Source organism: Papio anubis, chromosome 2 (assembly GCF_008728515.1).
Source record: "Papio anubis isolate 15944 chromosome 2, Panubis1.0, whole genome shotgun sequence".
NCBI classification, from domain to species: Eukaryota; Metazoa; Chordata; class Mammalia; order Primates; family Cercopithecidae; genus Papio; species Papio anubis.
The window spans coordinates 161,246,245-161,267,764 of NC_044977.1; the positions used below are offsets into that span (position 1 = coordinate 161,246,245).

The following is a 21,520-nucleotide window of genomic DNA, read 5'->3' on the forward strand; positions in this document are numbered from 1 at the left end:
TCACATTCTGGGTGATGCTGCTGCTGCTGGTCCCTGAACCACATTTTGAATAGGGAGGGGTTGGGATGATAAGGCATGGAAAGCATGTGGCATGGTGGCTGGAACTCCATAGGCACTCACTATCAGATTTAATAAATAGTGGGCAAAGGGCATTCCTACAGAACTCAGGAAGATGGTAATAGAGCGACCCAATTGAGTAAACACATAGAAAGTGTCAGATATCCCTGTGGGTACCACGCCTTATAATTCTCACAACAATCCTGTGAATTTACGCCCATTTTACAGAGAATAAATTAAGGGGGCCCCATTGCCAAATAACATACCCAGATTACATAAGGGACAAAACCAGGGTTTGAAGCCTCATTGCCTAATTCTTTCCTTTGGTGCGGGTCCTGGCCTTAGGGCATTAACAGTCTAGCGGAGAACAGAGCAGCCATAGGCCTCCTCTGAAAGGGCCTAACTGCATAACCCAAAACCATCTTTCTTCAAAAGAAATGTTTCCAACTTTAGACATGGTGATTCCTCTGATTTGATTGTTACATGATGTATATATGTATCAAAATATCACTTTATGCCCCATAATTATATGCAATTATTATTTGTCAATTAAAAATAAAATAAATATGTATATTTATTGTCTCCCCAAAATAGAAAAGAATGTCCTACTGAAATTATCTGAATTTTGAAATTATAGAAAAATATACCCCAAAAATTCATTTAGCCTTTCTCTTAATGTTTTCATCTTCTAAAGGTGATTTTTTGTTTTGTTTTGTTTTGTTTTTGCTTCCCATTATAGCTGTAATTCCATTGCTTGGCCTTCTTTTTTAAGAGAAATACACATAAATAGAAATAGGGCCAATTCATAGACCTATATCATTGTGTTATTGTAAAGATAAAATGCATAAATACAGGGAAAGAACTTAAATCTTCTAAAGTCTCTCTTCTTTTCCTGTTTTTGATTTTTGAATTGAAAATCCCATTGCTAATGAGAATTCCAGACCTTGAGCAAGTTATTTAACTTCTCTGTGTCTCAGTTTCATCATCTGAAAAATGGGCTCATCATAATACTTATCTCATTGGACTGCTGTGAGGATTAAATGAATCAATAAGATCTTAGTGCCTAGATCAATAAATGTGAGCTATTAGGCATTGTTTCAAGGGAACATGGGCTAGACTTTTTATAAAGAAAAACAAAATTTGAAACCTGGCCCACAAATTGCAAATTGCATTTTCCTTGTAATCCTCTGCTTTTTAACTTTAAAAACATGGGTCTAATGAAGTCTTGTTTTGAGACATAAGGCAATTAGACATTTCTTAACAAGGGTACGAGGCACAGAAAGTTCAAATGTTATAATGCAGTTTTATTTAGGTCTGAGACAACTCAACAGATGGCTTTATAAACCTTTTCAAAATGCACCACAGCTTCTAAGCATGTTTAAATGGACAGGGAAGTTAGGACATCTGTTTACATAATTGCTTCAAATTGAACAACCATCATTTTTCCAGAAGCAGCATGTGGGTGTTGTTCGGAAAATCAAAATAACATAGAGGTGAAAGACAAAACCCCACACATAATCAAACAAAGCCTTCAGGCAGATAATTCAGAAGAAAAACCACAAGATGTTTCCACTCTCCTAACTGAGTTCCCCTAAGGCTGAGGAACAGAGTAGGGGAGGTTAAGTGCTGAATTTTCTGCCCAGTTGTGAAGAAATGAGGATTTTCTGAAAGGTCCTGAGAATGCAGTTGTCATTTTTACAGTTTCTCTCCTTACCAGTGTCACCAGAAATGAGGTTACTCATTACAGCTGAGCTGGCAAGTATCATTTAACATCCTTTGTAAACTGGTAAATTTAAAGAACACGAAGTTGTCTCCCAGCATCCTGGGGTAAGAATATGTCCAATAAATGAAGAGAAGAGCAGATACGTACACAAATCAATAAATGTAATCCAGCATGTAAACAGAACCAAAGACAGAACCCACATGATTATCTCAATAGATGCAGAAAAGGTCTTTGACAAAATTCAACAGCCCTTCATGATAAAAACTCTCAATAAATTCGGTATTGATGGAACATACCTCAAAATAATAAGAGCTATTTATGACAAACCCACAGCCAATATCATACTGAATGGGCAAAAACTGGAAGCATTGCCCTTGAAAACTGGCACAAGAGAGGGATGCCCTCTCTCACCACTCCTATTCAACATAGTGTTGGAAGTTCTGGCCAGGGCAATCAGGCAAGAGAAAGAAATAAAGGGTATTCAATTAGAAAAAGAGGAAGTCAAATTGTCCCTGTTTGCAGATGACATGATTGTATATTTAGAAAACCCCATCACCTCAGCCCAAAGTCTCCTTAAGCTGATAAGCAACTTCAGCAAAGTATCAGGATACAAAATCAATGTGCAAAAGTCACTATCATTCTTATACACCAATAACAGACAAACAGAGAGCCAAATCATGAGTGGACTCCCATTCACAATTGCTTCAAAGAGAATAAAATACCTAGGAATCCAACTTACAAGGGATGTGAAGGACCTCTTCAAGGAGAACTACAAACCACTGCTCAATAAAATAAAAGAGGACACAAACAAATGGAAGAACCTTCCACGCTCATGGATAGGAAGAATCAATATCGTGAAAATGGCCATACTGCCCAAGGTAATTTATAGAGTCAATGCCATCCGCATTAAGCTACCAATGACTGTCTTCACAGAATTGGAAAAAAACTACTTTAAAGTTCATATGGAACCAAAAAGAGCCCACATTGCCAAGACAATCCTAAGCCAAAAGAACAAAGCTGGAGGCATCACGCTACCTGACTTCAAACTATACAACAAGGCTACAGCAACCAAAACAGCATGGTACTAGTACCAAAACAGAGATATAGACCAATGGAACAGAACAGAGCCCTCAGAAATAATACCACACATCTACAACCATCTGATCTTTTACAAACCTGACAAAAACAAGAAACAGGGAAAGGATTCCCTATTTAATAAATGGTGCTGGGAAAACTGGCTAGCCATATGTAGAAAGCTAAAACTGGATCCCTTCCTTACACCTTGTACAAAAATTAATTCAAGATGGATTAGAGACTTAAATGTTAGACCTAAAACCATAAAAACTCTAGAAGAAAACCTAGGCAATACCATTCAGGACATTGGCATGGGCAAGGACTTCATGTCTAAAACACCAAAAGCAATGGCAACAAAAGCCAAAATTGACAAATGGGATATAATTAAACTAAAGGGCTTCTGCATAGCAAAAGAAACTGCCATCAGAGTGAACAGGCAACCTACAGAATGGGAGAAAATTTTTGCAATCTACTCATCTGACAAAGGGCTAATATCCAGAACCTACAAAGACCACAAACAAATTTATAAAAAAAAAAAAAAAACCATCAAAAAGTGGGCAAAGGATATGAACAGACACTTCTCAAAAGAAGACATTTATGCAGCCAACAGATACACGAAAAAATGCTCATCACTGGTCATCAGAGAAATGCAAATCAAAACCACAATGAGATACTATCTCACACCAGTTAGAATGACGATCATTAAAAAGTCAGGGAACAACAGGTGCTAGAGAGGATGTGGAGAATTAGGAACACTTTTACACTGTTGGTGGGACTGTAAACTAGTTCAACATTGTGGAAGACAGTGTGGCGATTCCTCAAGGTTCTAGAACTAGAAATACCATTTGATCTAGCCATCCCATTACTGGATATATACCCAAAGGATTATAAATCATGCTGCTATAAAGACACATGCACACATACGTTTATTGTGGCACTATTCACAATAGCAAAGACTTGGAACCAACCCAAATGTCCATCAATGACAGACTGGATTAAGAAAATGTGGCACATATACACTGTGGAATACTATGCAGTCATAAAAAAGGATGAGTTCATGTCCTTTGTAGGGACATGGATGCAGCTGGAAACTGTCATTCTCAGCAAATTATCTCAAGAACAGAAAACCAAACACCACATGCTTCACTCATAGGTGGGAATTGAAAAATGAGAACAGCTGGACACAGGAAGGGGAACGTCACACACTGCGGCCCATTGTGGGGAGGGGGGAGGGGGGAGGGATAGCATTAGGAGATATACCTAATGTAAATGACGAGTTAATGGGTGCAGCACACCAACATGGCACATGTATACATATGTAACAAACCTGCACATTCTGCACATGTACCCTAGAACTTAAAGTACAATAAAAAAGAAAAAAAAAGAAATGACAGAACTGAGGTTCAAGTACACAACCTGGCATGTCCTTCTCACATACAGTGATATCCCTTTACTCAGAACCTACGGCAACTAAGAGGGCAAGAACATCACAACAAAGGATCATCTGTATGCAAGATCCCAACACTGTCTGCCCAGGATCCCCTCTCAGAGAGCAGCACTGATGAGCATTAGAGGGATGTGATCACACCCCAGGAGTCACTCTCCAAATGTTAAGGAAATCCCTTCCTCAGAAATAAACGCTTTGATAATTACACTTGGAAGGGAGCCTGGATAATAACTAGTTGCAACCCCCTCTCCATTTTTGAGCTGAGTAAAATAAGACCAAGAAAGGTGAAGAGACTTGTCCAAAGGCACCTCATTATTGATGAAAGAACCAAAGACAAAAGCTGCATCTGTAATTTAATTAGTTATTTGTTTATACTGTCTTTATAAATCCATTCTAGCAGTTGTTGAGGATGTACCCTACCAACCCACCCTGTACAGACATCACACTAAGCAACAGGGATGTAAGGATGAACAAGGAACTCATCCTCTGCATTTTAGCTTCCTCAACTCAAGATATTTTGTCCATCCTTCCCCGCAGTTTGCAAGCTGTCACAACTTTATTGATGCTTAGACGCATATTCAAAGCTGTCGCAACAAAATCTCTCACCTACCACTTCTGCTGCACACTGAACCTTCAGAGAAAATTAAATGGGCTGAATTGATTAGCTATTATGTTGAGCCACATAACATTTCAATTTCTGCAGCTCAAAACTGGTGAAATCTTGTCAACGTCCCATAATCCAACCTAACATTCATAAGCAGCCTGGAATCTCTTAAGAAGAAAATCGCCCTTCGTTCTGATAAATCATCCCAGATCTTCCATGAAAGTGTGTTGCATGGGTTTCAATTAGGAAAGTAAAGTCTGGAGAATAGATAAGTAAATAAAGGGTTATGTATACATACAATGGAATACTGCACAGGAATAATAAAGAACGAACTACCCACACACACAACATGGAGGAACAAGAAGACATGCCATGTCGGCTGGAAGAAGCCAGATACAAACAAGTACATGCTGTATGACCCAATGTATATGATGGTCCAGAACAGGCAAAAAGTACTTGATTGTGATAGAACTCAGAGAAGCAGTTACCATGGGGAGTATGTGGTTGCATAAAGAAGTTGAAGAAAACTTACAGGGCACCGAATGCTGAATGTGTTCTATATCTTGAACTATGTATCAGTCACAGGGATTTAAACATACATAAAAATTAATCCATCTGTATATTTAAAATCACTGCACTTTGTCCACTTTGTTACATGAGTATGTATGTTATACTCTGGTTTTTAAAAAGGAAGAAAATTATATTCTCTGACCCCCAGTGATATAGTTTAGCACAGTGGTTAAGCACAGGCTCTGGGGGCAGACAATATCTGCTGCTAACTAACTATTTGGCCTTTGATGATATATTTAACCTCCATAAGCCTTGGTTTACTTATCCCTGAAATGGAAATAAACAATAACACCTACATTACAGAGTTGTGGGACTCATTAAGTAAAGATAATATTTATGAGGCACACAGCACAGAATAGGTGCTCAAGAATAGCCAGTGGGTACTAGGAGTAGTACCAGTATATGGGCCATACTGAGAGCCCTCACTCCTGGCATACACATCAATTCCAGGGAAATTCTTTCCCTGAACACCTCTCATTCCTCATGTGGTCCTTGATGGAGAGGTAGAAACCAAGTGTTAGGGCCCCCAGCTCCCTGCCCACTTGTGGTTCCCCCTACATACCAGCAGAGTGTCTGGGAGGTTGTGCCCCTTTGTGAAGGTGATGACCGCGGGGATGATGTCCGCTGCAGCAAGCTCCAGTGTGGCTGTATTGATGGAAGCTGCATCATAGGCCCAGCCTGCCTGGAAGAACACAGCCACCTTCCTCATGAGAAGACCTGAGCGTACACGTTTGAACACGTGTCTCGCCAGAAACCTCATGGTGGCCCCAAGGTTCCTGCGGCCAGATGAGTGCTCCAGGGGGATGTTCCTGACAGCCTCCAGGAGTGCAGCCTTCTCCTTGTAGTCTGAGAAACGAACCAAGTAATTGGTTTTGGCACTGTAGGAAACAATGGCCACACGGGCACCTGTTGGGCAGTTACTGTCACTTATTTCAATCTTCATCAACAGAGACAATAAAATGTTTCTCATCCTCTCAAAATCCAACGGGGAGACATCATTTGACATGTCCAAGGCAAAGGCCACTTCGGTTGGGAACACTGGGCATTTGGAAATACCTTGAGACAACAGATATACAGATTTAAGATGTTCTGTAATGCCTCAAAAAAGGTAAGGATTAAAGTGAGTAAGAAGGAATATTATTTACCTCTTGAACAAGCTGGAAGGGAAATTATTTTGGAGAGAAAAGAAGACATTGTTAGCTTATGCAGGCAGTGGCACCTTTCCCATGTGTGTGCTTCAATAGGAAAAACCATCTCCTCTGAGAAATTCAAGCATGGCCTTCTCAGGCTCCTGCTGAGTGTGGCAGAGACCTCTACTTGTCCCCCAGAATCCATTCTCCCTTTTTTTCTATAGCCATGGAACCCCCAATTTTGGATTGGCCCTATGGATGCCTGGAACAAAGACAACATTTCCCAACTTAGCCATCTTACAAGTTCTAGGTAAGAGAATAGGAAAGATGATAGGTAAAACTTTGAAAAAATATTCTTCTCCTTTCCCTTTCTTTCCCTGGTGGCTGAAATATAGATGTGATGACTGAAGCCTGATATATTTTCAGACCATGAAGTGATTTGGGAAATAGAACATCCCATATACACACAATGGCAAAGCAGGAAAATATAAAGGGACTGATCCCTGACCACCACAGGCTCCATATCAACCTGAACTGACTAGTTCCAGCCTATGGTTTCAGAAATAACATTTGTACCACTGTTACTGAGGATTTAGGTCACATTCAACTGAACTTAAACCTAATGAATACATTGAGCTATTCTGAAACTATATTATACACATGTATATAATATATACACATATAAAATTACATATATATTAATTATAAACTATATATATTATACATAAGTGTGTGTATACAAGTAACATATTTTCAAAAAATACTAAAAAAACCAAAAAATTAGAATTACCCATAATTCATCATGTGTATGTATATACATAAATAATAAATATAGAATTATTTCATTTCATTTTATAAAACTTGGAGCTTAAGATATATTTATTCTGAATCTTTATTCACTTAGTATGTAATGATTTTTTCCATCAATAAATTTAGAGCAATATCATCTATTCTACTATATAGATGATCCTTTATGAGGAGCATACTTGTACATGTATCTGTGCACATCTGTCCAATCATAGCCCTATAGAAATCTCTATAAGTATTGATTTTATATGCATGGTCCAGCCAATTGCTCTTCAGAAAAGTTGTACCAATTTATACGCACACCAGCAATGTGTAATCTTATACCTTTCTCAATCTGAATAGGGATTTTTCTGGCATTTTTAAAACACTTCCAATCTGAGAAACAAAATGGGTATCTCATTGTTTTAATTTGTATTCTATGACTTCTGGCGAAGTTGAACATTTTTACAGGTTTATTGTACATCTGTATATTTTCTTTCCTGTCTTTTGCCCATTTTCAACTTAAAAGTGGTGTTCGTTTTTTTGTTTTTACATTTAGGTTTAGCCATTATGCAATGTCTGTGTTTGTAGATAAAAATGATTGAGCAGTAGCAATTTTTTGTATTTCAACATGGTATAGTAAGGAAGTTAGTTCCTTTGCCTGTGTCCTTTGCTTATATTGCAAATTATTTTTTCCCACTTTTCTGTTTACTTTTGACTTCATGGCATCCCTCAGTGTAAAAGGGTTTTAACTTTTTATATGGTCAACTCTGACACTCTTTTAATTCATAATCACACTGATGATATTATTCTTTATGATTCTGAGGAAAAAAAATTCCAGAATCTCCCTGAACAGCCACTGGATGGGAACAGAGAGAACATAGAAGGGTTAGGGTAAGAAAGGTGGGATGATCGTAGAGAAAACCCAAACTTCCAAACTAAGCAATTTGCCAAATCAACATTCTCGCCCCGTGGCCATTAAGTAGATAAATGTACACATCCTAGGACACAAATATCCTGGAATGCATTGAACATAGTAAATAAATTCCAACTTGGGGATATGACAAAACATTACTTAAGACTGGATTGTTCATAATTCCATTTTTCAAACACAACCGTAAATAAAATAAGACAGATTTCTTCTCAAAGGGTGACTATTGATCCCTCTTATTTAAAAGGGTTACATAAGAAGAACAAAGCTCCTCTGTTTTGTTTTGTGATAAGAAGCAGTGAGATGTAGGCACACAGGTGTGCAGTTACAACATCTCCTGGGGCACAGCACTGCTCAGTGGAGCTTCTCTTCCTTGTTGAGATGGCATGCTCTCAATCCATTTTATTTCTGAGACCACATTGGGAAAGACTACTTACCTAAAGGGGAACTGAGCCCACTGTATGAATTTATAAGAGCCTTTCACAATGAATAAGCCATCTTCCAAACCTCAGCCAAAGCCTCAGGTGACTTATGCCCCTAATCCGTAATCCATCCCCAGCTCATACCACTGGCTCCTTTTAGGCCTTTCCAAAACAACTTACGGCAGTTTTCACGTGTGAAATCAACAATTTTGCAAGGCTGTTAAAAAGATGTGGGAAAACAGGAAAAAGGAAAAAGTATTTAACTTGAGGTATATTTTTATTCACACTTGTCACTTAGGAATGTCATATGGATGTTATCAGTGCCTATCTGAAGTTTTTTAATCTACAACAGAAAACCCCAAAATTGTCAGAGCAGATGAGACTATTCTACAATTACATTTCCAAATTCAGTCGATATTTTAAAAGATTTAAAAGATGTGTGTGCAATATAGTGCCCATACTTTTGGAGACAGGTAGATAAGGGGTATCCATTTTTTAAATCTGCCTTACAAAGTAATGGAATCAAACCTGATTTTGAAGAAGTTGAAATCAAAGAATCTCAGCAGAGAATGCAGGGAAATGCTTTCAATTCTTGGCACTCTATATTATAGTAGCAATTCCTATATCACTTCTTTAGAATGACTGCCTAGACAGGCACTCCTACCACCTCACCTAGTCATTACGCTTCTTTCCTTTGATCCCTTCCTCTCTGTTCTGTCCTTCCCTCCATCCCAGACCTCATCACTTCCTGCTCCTCAGTTGCCTCCACACCCCCCACCCCCTGCCTAATAGTATTTTTGTACTTGGGAGATGAAACACTATCATAACTTTTGAGACTATTTTCAAGTGTTCCATGAAACACAAAAACCTGTGCTATACAAAAGCCTGTGTGTGGGTTTATAAATACTTTATAAGCAGTTTTTGAGCTTTACAAAAAGTCACATTACAGAAAGGTAGCAGCCTCAAAGTCTTTTCTTTTTTTAACATCAACTAGTGTTGCTCCAAAACATCCCAATTCCCTGCTGGATTTAAAATATCATTCTACTATTTTTATTTGACTTGGTGATAATATTTCAAAGTAAAGTCTATAAACTTAAAGTACTGACAGAATTTGTAAGAGGAAAAAACTAAAGAATCTTTAAGACTAACAGATTTCTATTTTGTGAAAGTGGAAAGCTTTGTGTTCTAAGAAGAATAAAGTTTTGGCTGGGTGCAGTGGCTCATGCCTGTAAAATCCCAGCACTCTGGGAGGCTGCGGCAAGTGGATTACTTCAGGTCAGGAGTTCAAGACCAGCCTGGCCAACATGGTGAAACCCTGTCTCTACTAAAAATACAAAAATTAGCCAGGCATGGTGGCACATGCCTGTAGTCCCAGTTCCTTGGGAGGCTGATGTAGGAGAATCTCTTGAACCCAGGAGGTAGAAATTGCAATAAGCTGAGATTGCATCACTGCACTCCAACCTGGGCGACAGAGCAATATTCCACCTCAAAAAAAAAAAAAAAAAGAATAACATTTGGAATTAAAATCTTCACCTACCGTCATTTCTACCAAACCTCTGGGGCCCTTGATACCCTGGAAAGAATGGAAACTTGAGTTTAAAATGCAAAACTTTGAGATCCAACACATTCTTCTACAGAGTTGGCAAAATAACTCCACCACACTACATAGACCATCTTCTGTCCTTCACTCCCAGCCCCAGAGTTCTGTCTGACTCCTTTAGGAAGTGCCTAAGAGGTGTATCCAAGACCTCTGAGTCCAGAAGGCCTAGATAGAAACACTTCTAGAGGACCAGGTCATTTTGAAACCATAGCTTAGGATCACATTCAGAAAAAGGGCGATCCCAGATCCCAGGACCATTCATCAATAGTTCTAAAGTAGACCCCAGTTCCTCCCTCATGTTCTCTTCAGGCCATCCAGCACCACCCTTTTTCTGCCCTGATACTGAACAAGAAGTCTTCTCTGGAAACCTTCAGATTAGAGCTTCATGGCTCCAACCTCTGGGAGTCTAGAGATCATTGTTCTTATTTAGAATCTACAAGGTTGTAATTTGTGACCTCAGGCAGGTCACTGTAATTATCTCAGCATCTCAGCCTTTGTTTCCTCTTCTGTAGAAATACCATGAATGGTCCTTTTAGCACTAAAATTTTTATTTTCTGACTTTGTCACACCTCTCCAGTAAACCCTAGACTGCAGTGAGACCACCAGGTTCAATCCAAGGCTGACCTACTGTGCCATCCCTCATGGATTGATAGTCTGGCCTCCTAGGACAAGGCATAGAGCAGAAGAATCACAGCCTCAAAGTCTTTCCTTTCATATCAAATGATGTTCCAGGGAATTTTAAAAATATTCATGGACTTGCAACATTGTTAGTTAAGATTATATAAATACTGTATTTTGTTAGGTTTTCCTGCTGGTTTTTGCATAAATATTGTTGCTCATCTTGTTTGCAATGATAAACTCACTCTTCAGTGAATTTTATGAATCATTTTATTTATTTAGACAGGTTCATAAATCTCCAGCCACTCTAATATCTTCCCCATGTTCAAGTAAAAATATATATTGAATAAATATACTGTATAACGACTTGAAGCTAATATGCTGTAGGAAAATTTGCCCCGTTCTCTATGTCAATCCCACTGTATGTCCCAAATGTTCATTTCTTAAGAGATGCCTCTTATCAAATCTTTATTTATTTTTATACAACAGTTGAAAACAAAAGGAAAAAGAAGGGTACATGTTACCATTTGTCCTGGTGGGCCTTGGTAACCTAAAGTTCCAACTAATCCAGGAAAGCCAGCATTACCCTAAAAAAAGACCAAGCCAGAAAAATAAGATTCCTCCTTGATTACAACCATCAGATCCACTTTGATATGTTATTATTCCTAATGCCAATGAGTCTGCTATTGACCAGTTAGTTTATAAACTATATATCTGTGGGATAAGACATGGAGAATAGAAAGAGAGGGAGGTCATTTTATGGGAACCATCCAAATTCCCCCCTGGATGCCCAACCTCAGTCATGCATATGTGTACATACACACACAAATACACACTTCTAGACAGATCGTTAAAAGATGACTCAATACACTCCATTGAGTCTTGAGGTTATATAATAAAAATAATGCAGGATGTCTACATTAAGGGCCTGACATCAGGAAAAAGGAAAAATTTCCCTACCACCTTCTGATTCTTAGTGTTTCAGAAAAGGCACATGGTGGCCATAGGTTCACTGCTCATCTTCCAAGTATTTGAAATGACACAGTGTTATCTAAATACAGTGAATCCTTTATCTTTTTTTATTTGAAACTAGAAATAAAAGTTAGTTGATTAGAGCAACCATAGCCAGCAGCAAGCCAAGTTAGGCACAGATCAAATATTTCTTTACGTCCTTGCCAATGTGTGAAAGTACTAATTCTTGAGTACCTAGAAAACATACATTCTCTTTCCTTTCCTCTTTCCTGCAGTAAACACTAGTCCATTTCCTAGAAGACCTTGGTGTCTAACAATGATCAACTAAACATTACCAAGATGTTAGATATCCACAGGCTTACTCTTTTCAAAAAGAGCTGCCAGTGATTGTGGTCATTCAAGGCTGACTGTTCAGAACATAAAGGAATTGGTTTTTAATCGGAGACTGTATAAAGCACAGTGGACTCAAAGTCCACCAAGATGGCAACTACATTCTCAAGAATCTTTTCTAAAAATAGCAAGAGAAAGTTAAGGCTTGGAAGAATCCTAAAGAAACAGCAATGTTTGCTCAACAGCTAAAACAATATCCTTCCACATGATGTCTAGACTTACCAAAGACAGAGGTGCTCCCAAACTTGGTTTTAAAAGCTTAGTATTGTAAAACCAAAACTCCCAACTTGGATTTTCTGTTGTTATGGCTTGGTAAACTGTATTCGTATTCAGGAGATAAATGAGAGTGGGATTAAGTGGGGAGTAGGATAGCCAAAGGAAGGTGTGGAATGAGCATTGACTGAGCAGGAATAGGCTTCCTGCTAAGAAGTCCTAACCCAGTGAAAATGTACTTCCGTAATGATATGGGCTTCTATAGATCTTAGGAAGTCTCTTTGATTCTTACCCTCTTCCCTCTTATTCCCTTTGCCCCCTTTTCTCCTTGTTGGCCCGGGTCACCATCTTCTCCCTTAATAGAATCAAAAGCAGAATTTTGAGTGTAAAGAAAAACAAGCACAAACAAATGACACATGCTGCCTACCAGTTGCCAGGCCCAGAAATATATCTTCTTACTTGGACACCAGGATAGCCAGGGAATCCACGTTCACCCTAGTGCCAGAAATGAGATAAAGTCTTGTTTAATATCATGTGATTAAGAAATTTCCTTGACATGCCTTGGGGGAAAAGAAGACACTATAATCCAGGTTCACCCCAGTGTCAGAAATGAGATAAGGTCTTGTTTAATGTCATCTGATTAAGAAATTTCCTTCACATGCCTTGGGGAAAAAGAAGACGCTATAATTTTGAGGAAATACACTCAAAACAAGTGCCAGGAAAAACAACTATAGCAACAGTTGTTATCTTGAGCTACTCTCAAGTGGCCATATTTCATATCTCTAATTCAACATGAAACAACTCATAAATAATTTTTACAAATTTCCCCCCTCTCTAGTATATTGTGTAATGAAACTTCTTCTGTAGGGCATTTTTATCTCTCAGCTTAAATAACCTGAGGTTTAATCCAACAGAAACCAAGTGCGAGGGCACCACATTGAGTGTTGGGAAGCAGGTGCTCATTGTCAGAACCAAAGGCATACTACAAAGCAATCATTCATTCAACAAATATCCATTTGCATGTCCTATCTTCCAAGCACTTCTCTAGGCACAGGAAATTCAGCAGTGAACAGAACAAAGACCTGTTCCTGCTCTCATGGAACTTACATACTAGAGGGGAAGAAAATGAACAAAGAAATATATAACATGTGAGAAAGAGATCAATGTTATTCCAGAAAGGGAATTAAGGAATAAAGAATTATGTGTATCAAAGGATGAGGAGGCACTATTTTATATGAGGTAGTCAGGCAAAGCCTTTTTATAAAGGTGGCATTTGGGTGAAGACCAGCATGAAGTGAGAAAACAAGCAGACTTCTGGGAGAAGAGCAGTCCAGGCAGAGGGAGAAGTATGTGGGGAAAAAAAAAAAAAAACCTGAAGTAAGAGGAAGAGTATGTGCTGCTATGTTTGAGGAACACTGAAGCAGAATGGAGCGAGGAGGGCAGGCAGGAGGAGATGAAGTCAAAGAGTTCACAGAGACCACATTGTATAAATTCTTATAGGCCATGTTAACAGTGGGTTTTATTCTGAGTGACATGGAGAATGACAGAAGGGCTTTGAATAAGGGAATGACTTGATCTGACTATGTTTTTAAGGATGTCTCTAGCTGGTGCATGGAGAACTAACTATATGAGGCAAGGGTGGAAGCAGAGAGACCAGTTCAGTGGCTATTGCAATAACACAGATGGAAAATTATGTTGGCTTGGTCCAGAGGGTGGCAGTGCAGTTGTGGGAAATGATAAAATGCTGGTTGTACTTTGAAGATAGACTTACCACTATTTGTTGATGGATTAAATGTGGGAGTGAGAGAAAAAGATTTATCAATGATAGCTGCAAGTGTCTGTCTTGAGCAACTGGATGGATGAAGTTTCCAGTCCCTGAGATAGGAAAGGCTGGAGGAGGGGCAGGTTGTTAAGGGAAACAGTTTTGGCTGACTGGATATTTGACAATATTAAAGGATTATTATTAATTCTTTGATGTAAGAATGGTATTGTGGTTACATTTTTAAACAATCTTTTAAAGATGCAACCTGAAATGTCTATGCATGGAATATATGATTATCTTGAAGTAAATCTCATATATTACATGACCTACAGTAAGTGAACATATGTAGAGGTTCTCTCCTCACTCCTATTTTCTTAATGAAATACGAAGCATGATCATCTGCTTTAAATATGGACTACAAAGCAGATCTTGGAGGTTTGAGGAGGAAGGAAGGGTGTGAAATCAGCATGGTGGGAGGATAAGTGAGTGGGAGTATAAATAAAACAAAACAAAATTGGCCAGGGGTTGTTCATTGTTTGGATTAGGTGATGGGAACATGGGGTGAGGCAGGAAAGTGTCATTATACTAGTCTCCACTTTTATTTATTTTTGAATTTTTCTGTAATAAAAGGTTAACAAACAAAAAAACAAGAAGAAATGTGTTTGGGGACATGCCGATTTTAAGATGCCTGTTAGATGACCAAGTGGAAATATTTTTGGAGTTTGGGATATCGGTCCAAGCGGGAGAAATAAAGTGGAGATAACAGGATAGATGGTTATTGATGACATGGAACTGGAGTTCCCCAAGAAATGCCACCTGAGAGGTGAGTAAAGAAGGAAGAAGGTATGAGAATAGAGCTTTGAGTCTTCCAATACTTAAAGGTCAAGAATATCCAGAAGATCTAGCAAAGCAGGATGAGAAAGAGAAGACAGTGAAAACCAGGAAAATAGAATGTACTGGAAGTTGAGGGAGGGAAAAAATCGGGAATAAACCCATGATCAATCTGTCAAATGCTGCTGAGAGATGGAGCACAATGAGGGCAGAGAAGTGACCGTTGAATTTAGCAACATGGCGTTTACCTCAACTAAAGCAGATGTAGTTGAGTGGGGAGGGTCAAGAAGTGAAGGCTCAAGTGTCAGTTTTTCAACCTCAGCGCCACTGATATTTTGGGCCTGATGGTTCTTTGTTGGGAGGGGCTGTCCTGTGTATTGTAAGATGTTAAACAGCATCTCTACCCAGTAGATGCCAGCACTCTCTCCTTGAGTTCTGACAACCAAAACATCTCCAGACATTGTCAAATGTCCCCTGGAGGGCAAAATCACTCCTGTTGAGAAGCACTGGTATAGACTGCTCCTTCAGTGAGTTTTCCCCAGGGGAAAAAAAATGGACCGAGAGCCTCGGAAAGCAAAAGGGAGTGGAATCCAGTCTAGGAGGCAAGGATTAGTCTTAGATAAGACTGTGGACCCTCGTCCATAGCAGTAGGAGAGAAGGCAGGGTGTATGGGTACAGAGGCAAGTAGGTTGGCCTACTTGGTGGTGAACATTTATAGAGGTTCTTTTCTCACTGCTTCAATTTTGTTCATGAAATAGGAAGCCATGATCATCTGCTTTAAGTATTGAAGACAAAGCAGATCTTGGAAGTTTGAGGAGAGAGGAGAGGGTGTAAAATAGTCAATTCAGAGAGAAGGGGAGTGAACAGATTAAGAAAATGTACTCAACTGGCCAATCAGCAATATGGGACATTGAAAATGAGGCCATTACATCTTGCAAAGAAAAATTCATGCAAATATGGACTGAATCTGTGTTCCATAATGTTAGCTGTATCACAATAAACAAAAATTGCCCTTGTGCTTAGCTCCAAATTGACATGTAGCCCAAACAATGCACATTTGAATTCTACCCAGAATTTGCCTGCTATGCAAACTTGTCCGTAGCAAAGAAAAAATTAGTTTACCTGGATGGGATTTCAAGGGACTAGCTTCCACATTCAGCTCTGCCTCTAACTAGCTGTGTGACCATAGGCAAGTTACTTCACTTCTCTAAGCCTCAATTTTCTGAAATGTAAATTGACAAAGCTAAGCTAGATGATCACTGAGGTTCCCCATAGCCCATCATTCCATAGTATTTACTGAAAACTTACTATGTTTGAGGCATTTTTCTGCTCAATAAAATGGCAGTGGTGCCATCTTGCAGCCACAGGGAAACAAGAGAATTGCAGAGAAGCCAGCCCAGAATCCTGACATCATTAAGCAACTAAGTATCACTAAACATCCTAGTGATTTCTTATTTTGTGAGGCAATACATGTAACTTGAAGACTAAAGCATCCAGAATAACAGTGGGTATTAAGATTTGATTTGCTCAACAAGTTCCATGTGACCTCCATGCTTTAAGACCTGTCAGTGACCAATTAACTACATATTAAAATACAAGCTTCTTACGAGAGTGGCACTCATTCATTCAAATACACTTATTGAGCACCTACTCTCTGCCAGACTCAGTTCCAGAAAAACAAAAGTGCAATGCTACTGTCAGGTTTACAGCCTGGGGGATACAAGAACAAATTATAATACAACCTTGACATAAAGGAGCTACTGCAGAAATATGAACATGCTTTAAGAACACAGAGTATAGGACAGCAAATTCTGTCCGGGGAAGACCAAAGCTGCTTTCACAAGGAGAAGTTGGTACTTGAGTGGGTCTTAGAAAATGAGTAAAAATTGTCCAAGAGATGGAGGAGATCAGGAAGCACATTCCAAATGAAAACACGAGTGTTTGTAAAGGCAAGGAAGTTGAGAAAGGGTCTGGCACTCCCAGAGCTGAGGTGGGAATATCTGACATATATGTGGAAGATGAGGGAAGAAGTTTGACTTTTAAATAAGAGAGCGACAAAATCAATTTTTACTTTTTAGGGAGGGAGCTCTGGTGGCCAAAACATTTTGTAAATATGTACAAACTGTTCCTGGCATACAAAATAACACTTATTTTAACAAAATAAAATAAAAACTATAGTCCTTAGTTCAGAATGTCCTGTAAGGTTACCCTTACCTTTGTTCCTTTTCTTCCTGGATGTCCATATCCATCAGAACCAGGAAGACCCTAAGAAAATGACATATAAGATGAATTGTAGAGTCATGCAGACCAACACTTGGTTGATAATAGTATCTGAACCCTTGGATAAATCAACAATGCAAAGAAGTAGGGATAACAATGGGGCTTGATGGAGATTGGGAGACTACCTTCATAAGACAAATACTCAGATTTGGAGAAATCTTTGAAAGACCACAATAGAAGGAAGTTTTTAGGGTTTTTAAACCCCCATCTGTACATCAGCAAGATGATACCTTGGTTGTAGGAAGCTATACACAACTGTACAAAGTTTCCCTTGGGCTAAACTTGCTTTCCTTGTGAGATAAAGTAAAAATAGAAGCTTTAGAATTGGTAAATCATCAGACAAAAGCACAGACTTTGGAGAAAAAGATTGGAATATAGGCAATATAGTTTAGTGGTTAAATGTATAGACTATAAACCCAGACAGACCCTAATTTTTATTGCAGTTCCTATGTTAGTTGTTTGAGTCACCCTAGGGAAGTTGCACAACCTCTATAAACTTCAGTTTCCTAATCTGTAAAATAGGGATAATAGTGTCATCTACATTGTATACTTGTTGGGAAGATTGAGATTGTGTATGAAAAGTGCTTAGCACAATGTCAGGCACAGAGGCAGTACTTGATAAATGGTAATTAGTCTGCTGCTGGTGGTAGCAGTGGTAGTGATGGTGTCGGCAGGCGGGCAGTAATGGTAGTGGTGCTGATGGTAATAATGAAGGTGGTGGTGATGATGGTAGTGATAGTGGTAGCAATGGTGATAGTATGGTGGTGCTGATGATGGTAATGATGGTGGTGGTGGCAATGGTGATGATGGTGTTGGTGGTAGTCGTGATGGTGGTGGTAATAATGAGGATGATAGTGATAGTGATGGTGGTGGTGGTGGTGATGATGACAATGGTGATAGTGATAGTGGTAGTAATGATGGTAGTGGCGGTGGTGGTGATGGTGATGGTAGTGATGGTGATAATGGTGATAGTGATGGTGGTGATAGTGATGATGGTAATGGTAGTATTGATGGTGATGGTGGTGACGATGATAATGGTGATAGTGATGGTGGTGATAGTGATGATGGTAATGGTAATATTGATGGTGATGGTGGTGATGGTGATGGTGTTGATGATGCTGGTAATTGTGATTAGTTCAGTTATTGCTGAAGATAATGATGATGGAGGTTGCAGCGGTGGTAATGATGATAATCATGAAAATGATGATACTACCAAGGAGCTTAGCATCTGTATAGACAGACAATGAGCTTCCTGTAATAAAGAGTAAATTCAAAACCCTATAGGTGTTTTTTCTGAATGAACAAAGAATTCCCCTAAACCAGGTAGATCAGTTGAGAAGAAAAATTAAAAATTTGAAGACACAAAAAGATTCCTATGGTCTAAACAGGAAAGTCTGAAAGACTAGAAAAGAAAGAAAAATAAGAGAAAGAAGATTGCCAAAAATGAGTTCTTTGCAGCGGCTTGTGGGGGTGATAATGAAGTTTATTTGCTGTTACTCCATCTTCTCCTTGCAGAAGGAAGTGCAGAAACTCTAGCATCTGCAACCCCCAAGACCCAAACTCTATTTTTGGAGATGTCTCTTGAAAATAGTCATAAAATAGCTAACTTGCTCTCCTGTTCAGGGTGATAACTAAGGTAAAAATGCATAGCCCTGTGTTTGAAAGTGTTGTTTTGTAGAAGGAAGTCTTTTATGATCTTTGGTCTCCAAAGATTATTTCTATGCTCTGAATAATCAAACCCATACTCTTAAAAGTTTGCTGATCTGGCTCTCTTATTTGTTGCCCTGGAAAAAAAAATGCTTCACTGAACATCTCTGTATCCCTAAAAGACTCAAATGCTCATAAAATATCATTGTCAAACAGATGAGAGACATTGGCACTTTGCTCTTCGATATGTGAGAAGGCAAAATAAATTCCAAGTCCTCTTTGGAGTCTTAATTTATACAAGAAGTCTGAGAAACTTTGACTATTTCAATTCTTAAGAACTCTGGTGATCATGTCATATTTGTAACCACGAGTTTAACTCATAAAGAATATTAAAATTTTGTGTTCACAGCAATGATGTTAAAGCCATTTCAATTTATTACGTCAAGTTGATGCCATTTTTGTTTATCAGACCTTTTTAAATAATTTCTTACTGGAATCTAAAAGATAGATAAGACACTTTAATGCTGTGGTAGATGACTCCATCAAAATTTAGCTTGGTGCACACTGAGATGTTTTAGACTATATCTCCCTGATTTGCCTGATTTCTTGTCTCTGGTACCTATATTCTGAACTAAATAAAAGTGGTTTCATACATTTAAAAAGTTAGAATTTTATGTAAAATAAGAACAAATGGCAAACAAATTTAATCAAGAGTCCAAAACAGAGAAACTGGACTTACAGGTTGCCCTCTTGGTCCTTGTCGACCCTGTGGGCCTCTTTCTCCTGCATCACCAAGCTCTCCCTTTTATTATAAAGAGAAAAGATCAAATTAATTTTCTTCTATGAGATTATGCAATTTTGTGTCATTTTCCTCAGAGATTTTACAGTCACTGTTTTCAAGTTTTGGTAGCATACCATACATCCTAAGGTAAATACTTTTCTCTAGGCTTTGTTAAATATGAATAACTAACAGATAGTCACAATTTTGGTTTTGAAAATTAGCAACACCAGATATGTAACATCAATTACAGAATTTTATATTACTATAGCTTTTTCTAAATTTGGATGTGCACATTTATATTTGTGGTTAATCCATATGTATATCTATCTGTTGATACATCTTTGTCTACTTATACATGTGATTCATTTTTCTATATGTTCATCTATATGCCTTGCCTTCAGTCAATAGAATCACCAGCCTATCAGAAATGTATGCTGGAAATGATGATATAAGTAAAGATTTGCTTAAGAAAACCCAAGGGGTTCTCCTAAGCTACAATCAAGAAAGAGCGGGTTCTCTGACATTTACCTTCACTCCTCTTGGTCCAGCTTTTCCTTTTGAACCCTTTGGCCCTGGAGGCCCAGGATTCCCCTGAAACAAGATCATGGCCAAAATCACCACTAGGGCCACAAAGTTAACTGTCTGTCTCTCTTGTTGTTATTGAAATAGTCTGTAACTAGAATATGCTCATGAATCACCTTAGAGATGGAAGCTTAGCCTTTAATATTTAATACAACTAATTAATTCTATCCTCCAACACACAAAATGCATAATATACACACTTACACTATGGGCTGGGGGACTGGGATGGGGGAGCAGGAGGCCACATCTACCACATACTGAGAATTGAAGGAATCATTTCTATGCTACAGGGGGAAACATTATTTGATTAAGAGATCCAGAAAACAAAAGCCTAGACTTTCACCTGCTCCAAATTGAGAATATTTTCAGCTGAGATTGACAACAATATAATCAGTTATGAGGCTAGATTTTTTTTCCTGATCAAGACAGAAAAGAACAGAGCTATGGCTTTGGCCATCTTTGAGCTGCTATTTTCAGTTTACCGATGGAGACTCATTCCTGACTCTAATCATGCTGCTCATGTTTCTAAGCCATCTGAAATACTCACTTCCCCAGGAAGCCACTCTAATCATCGGTCTCAATCTATCTGAGCATCTTATGAATCATAAGACATTCCCCCAAGATATTAGGTGTGGAGTAGAGCAGGCACTAGAAAGAGCCAAGTTGGAGGTCATCAGTTCAGACACTTACTATCTAGATGACAAGTCATTTAATTCCCCTTAACCTCAGCTTCCTTATCTATAAAATTGGTATAGTAATGCTTCCTTACATATTTGTGAGGAGCAGATTAGTTACTGATACTTTTATATGGTACTATTATTTCATCTTTTACTATAGCTAAATATGAACTTGTATTACATACCCTTGAGGTTTAAACCCATATCTCATTGGTCACTATATCCCCACAACTTAACTAGAGTAGAAGGAGACACATAGCAGATGATCAATATCTACTGCATAAAATTAGCTCTTCTGGAAATTCCTGATATCCCCATATCCCAAACAAACACTGTGGCTTTATGTTATTTATCCAGGAACAGTCAGGGGTATGAATCAGCCAGTGTTAATGACTAGCTGCATGGTAGCTGTTTTACAAACCT

General features: G+C 38.6%; 1 protein-coding gene across 1 annotated transcript in view; it reads right to left on the reverse strand.

The window, feature by feature from the left end:
- The window catches only part of LOC101014591 (collagen alpha-4(VI) chain-like), a 104,960-nt gene that overhangs the window by 11,395 nt on the left and 72,045 nt on the right, over window positions 1-21,520 (reverse strand). Inside the window, 10 exon segments of the mRNA XM_031663762.1 lie at window positions 6,038-6,531; window positions 6,621-6,632; window positions 8,925-8,961; window positions 10,282-10,317; window positions 11,487-11,549; window positions 12,830-12,892; window positions 12,997-13,032; window positions 17,345-17,395; window positions 19,797-19,859; window positions 20,367-20,429. Coding sequence (XP_031519622.1) covers window positions 6,038-6,531; window positions 6,621-6,632; window positions 8,925-8,961; window positions 10,282-10,317; window positions 11,487-11,549; window positions 12,830-12,892; window positions 12,997-13,032; window positions 17,345-17,395; window positions 19,797-19,859; window positions 20,367-20,429 — 918 coding nt within the window.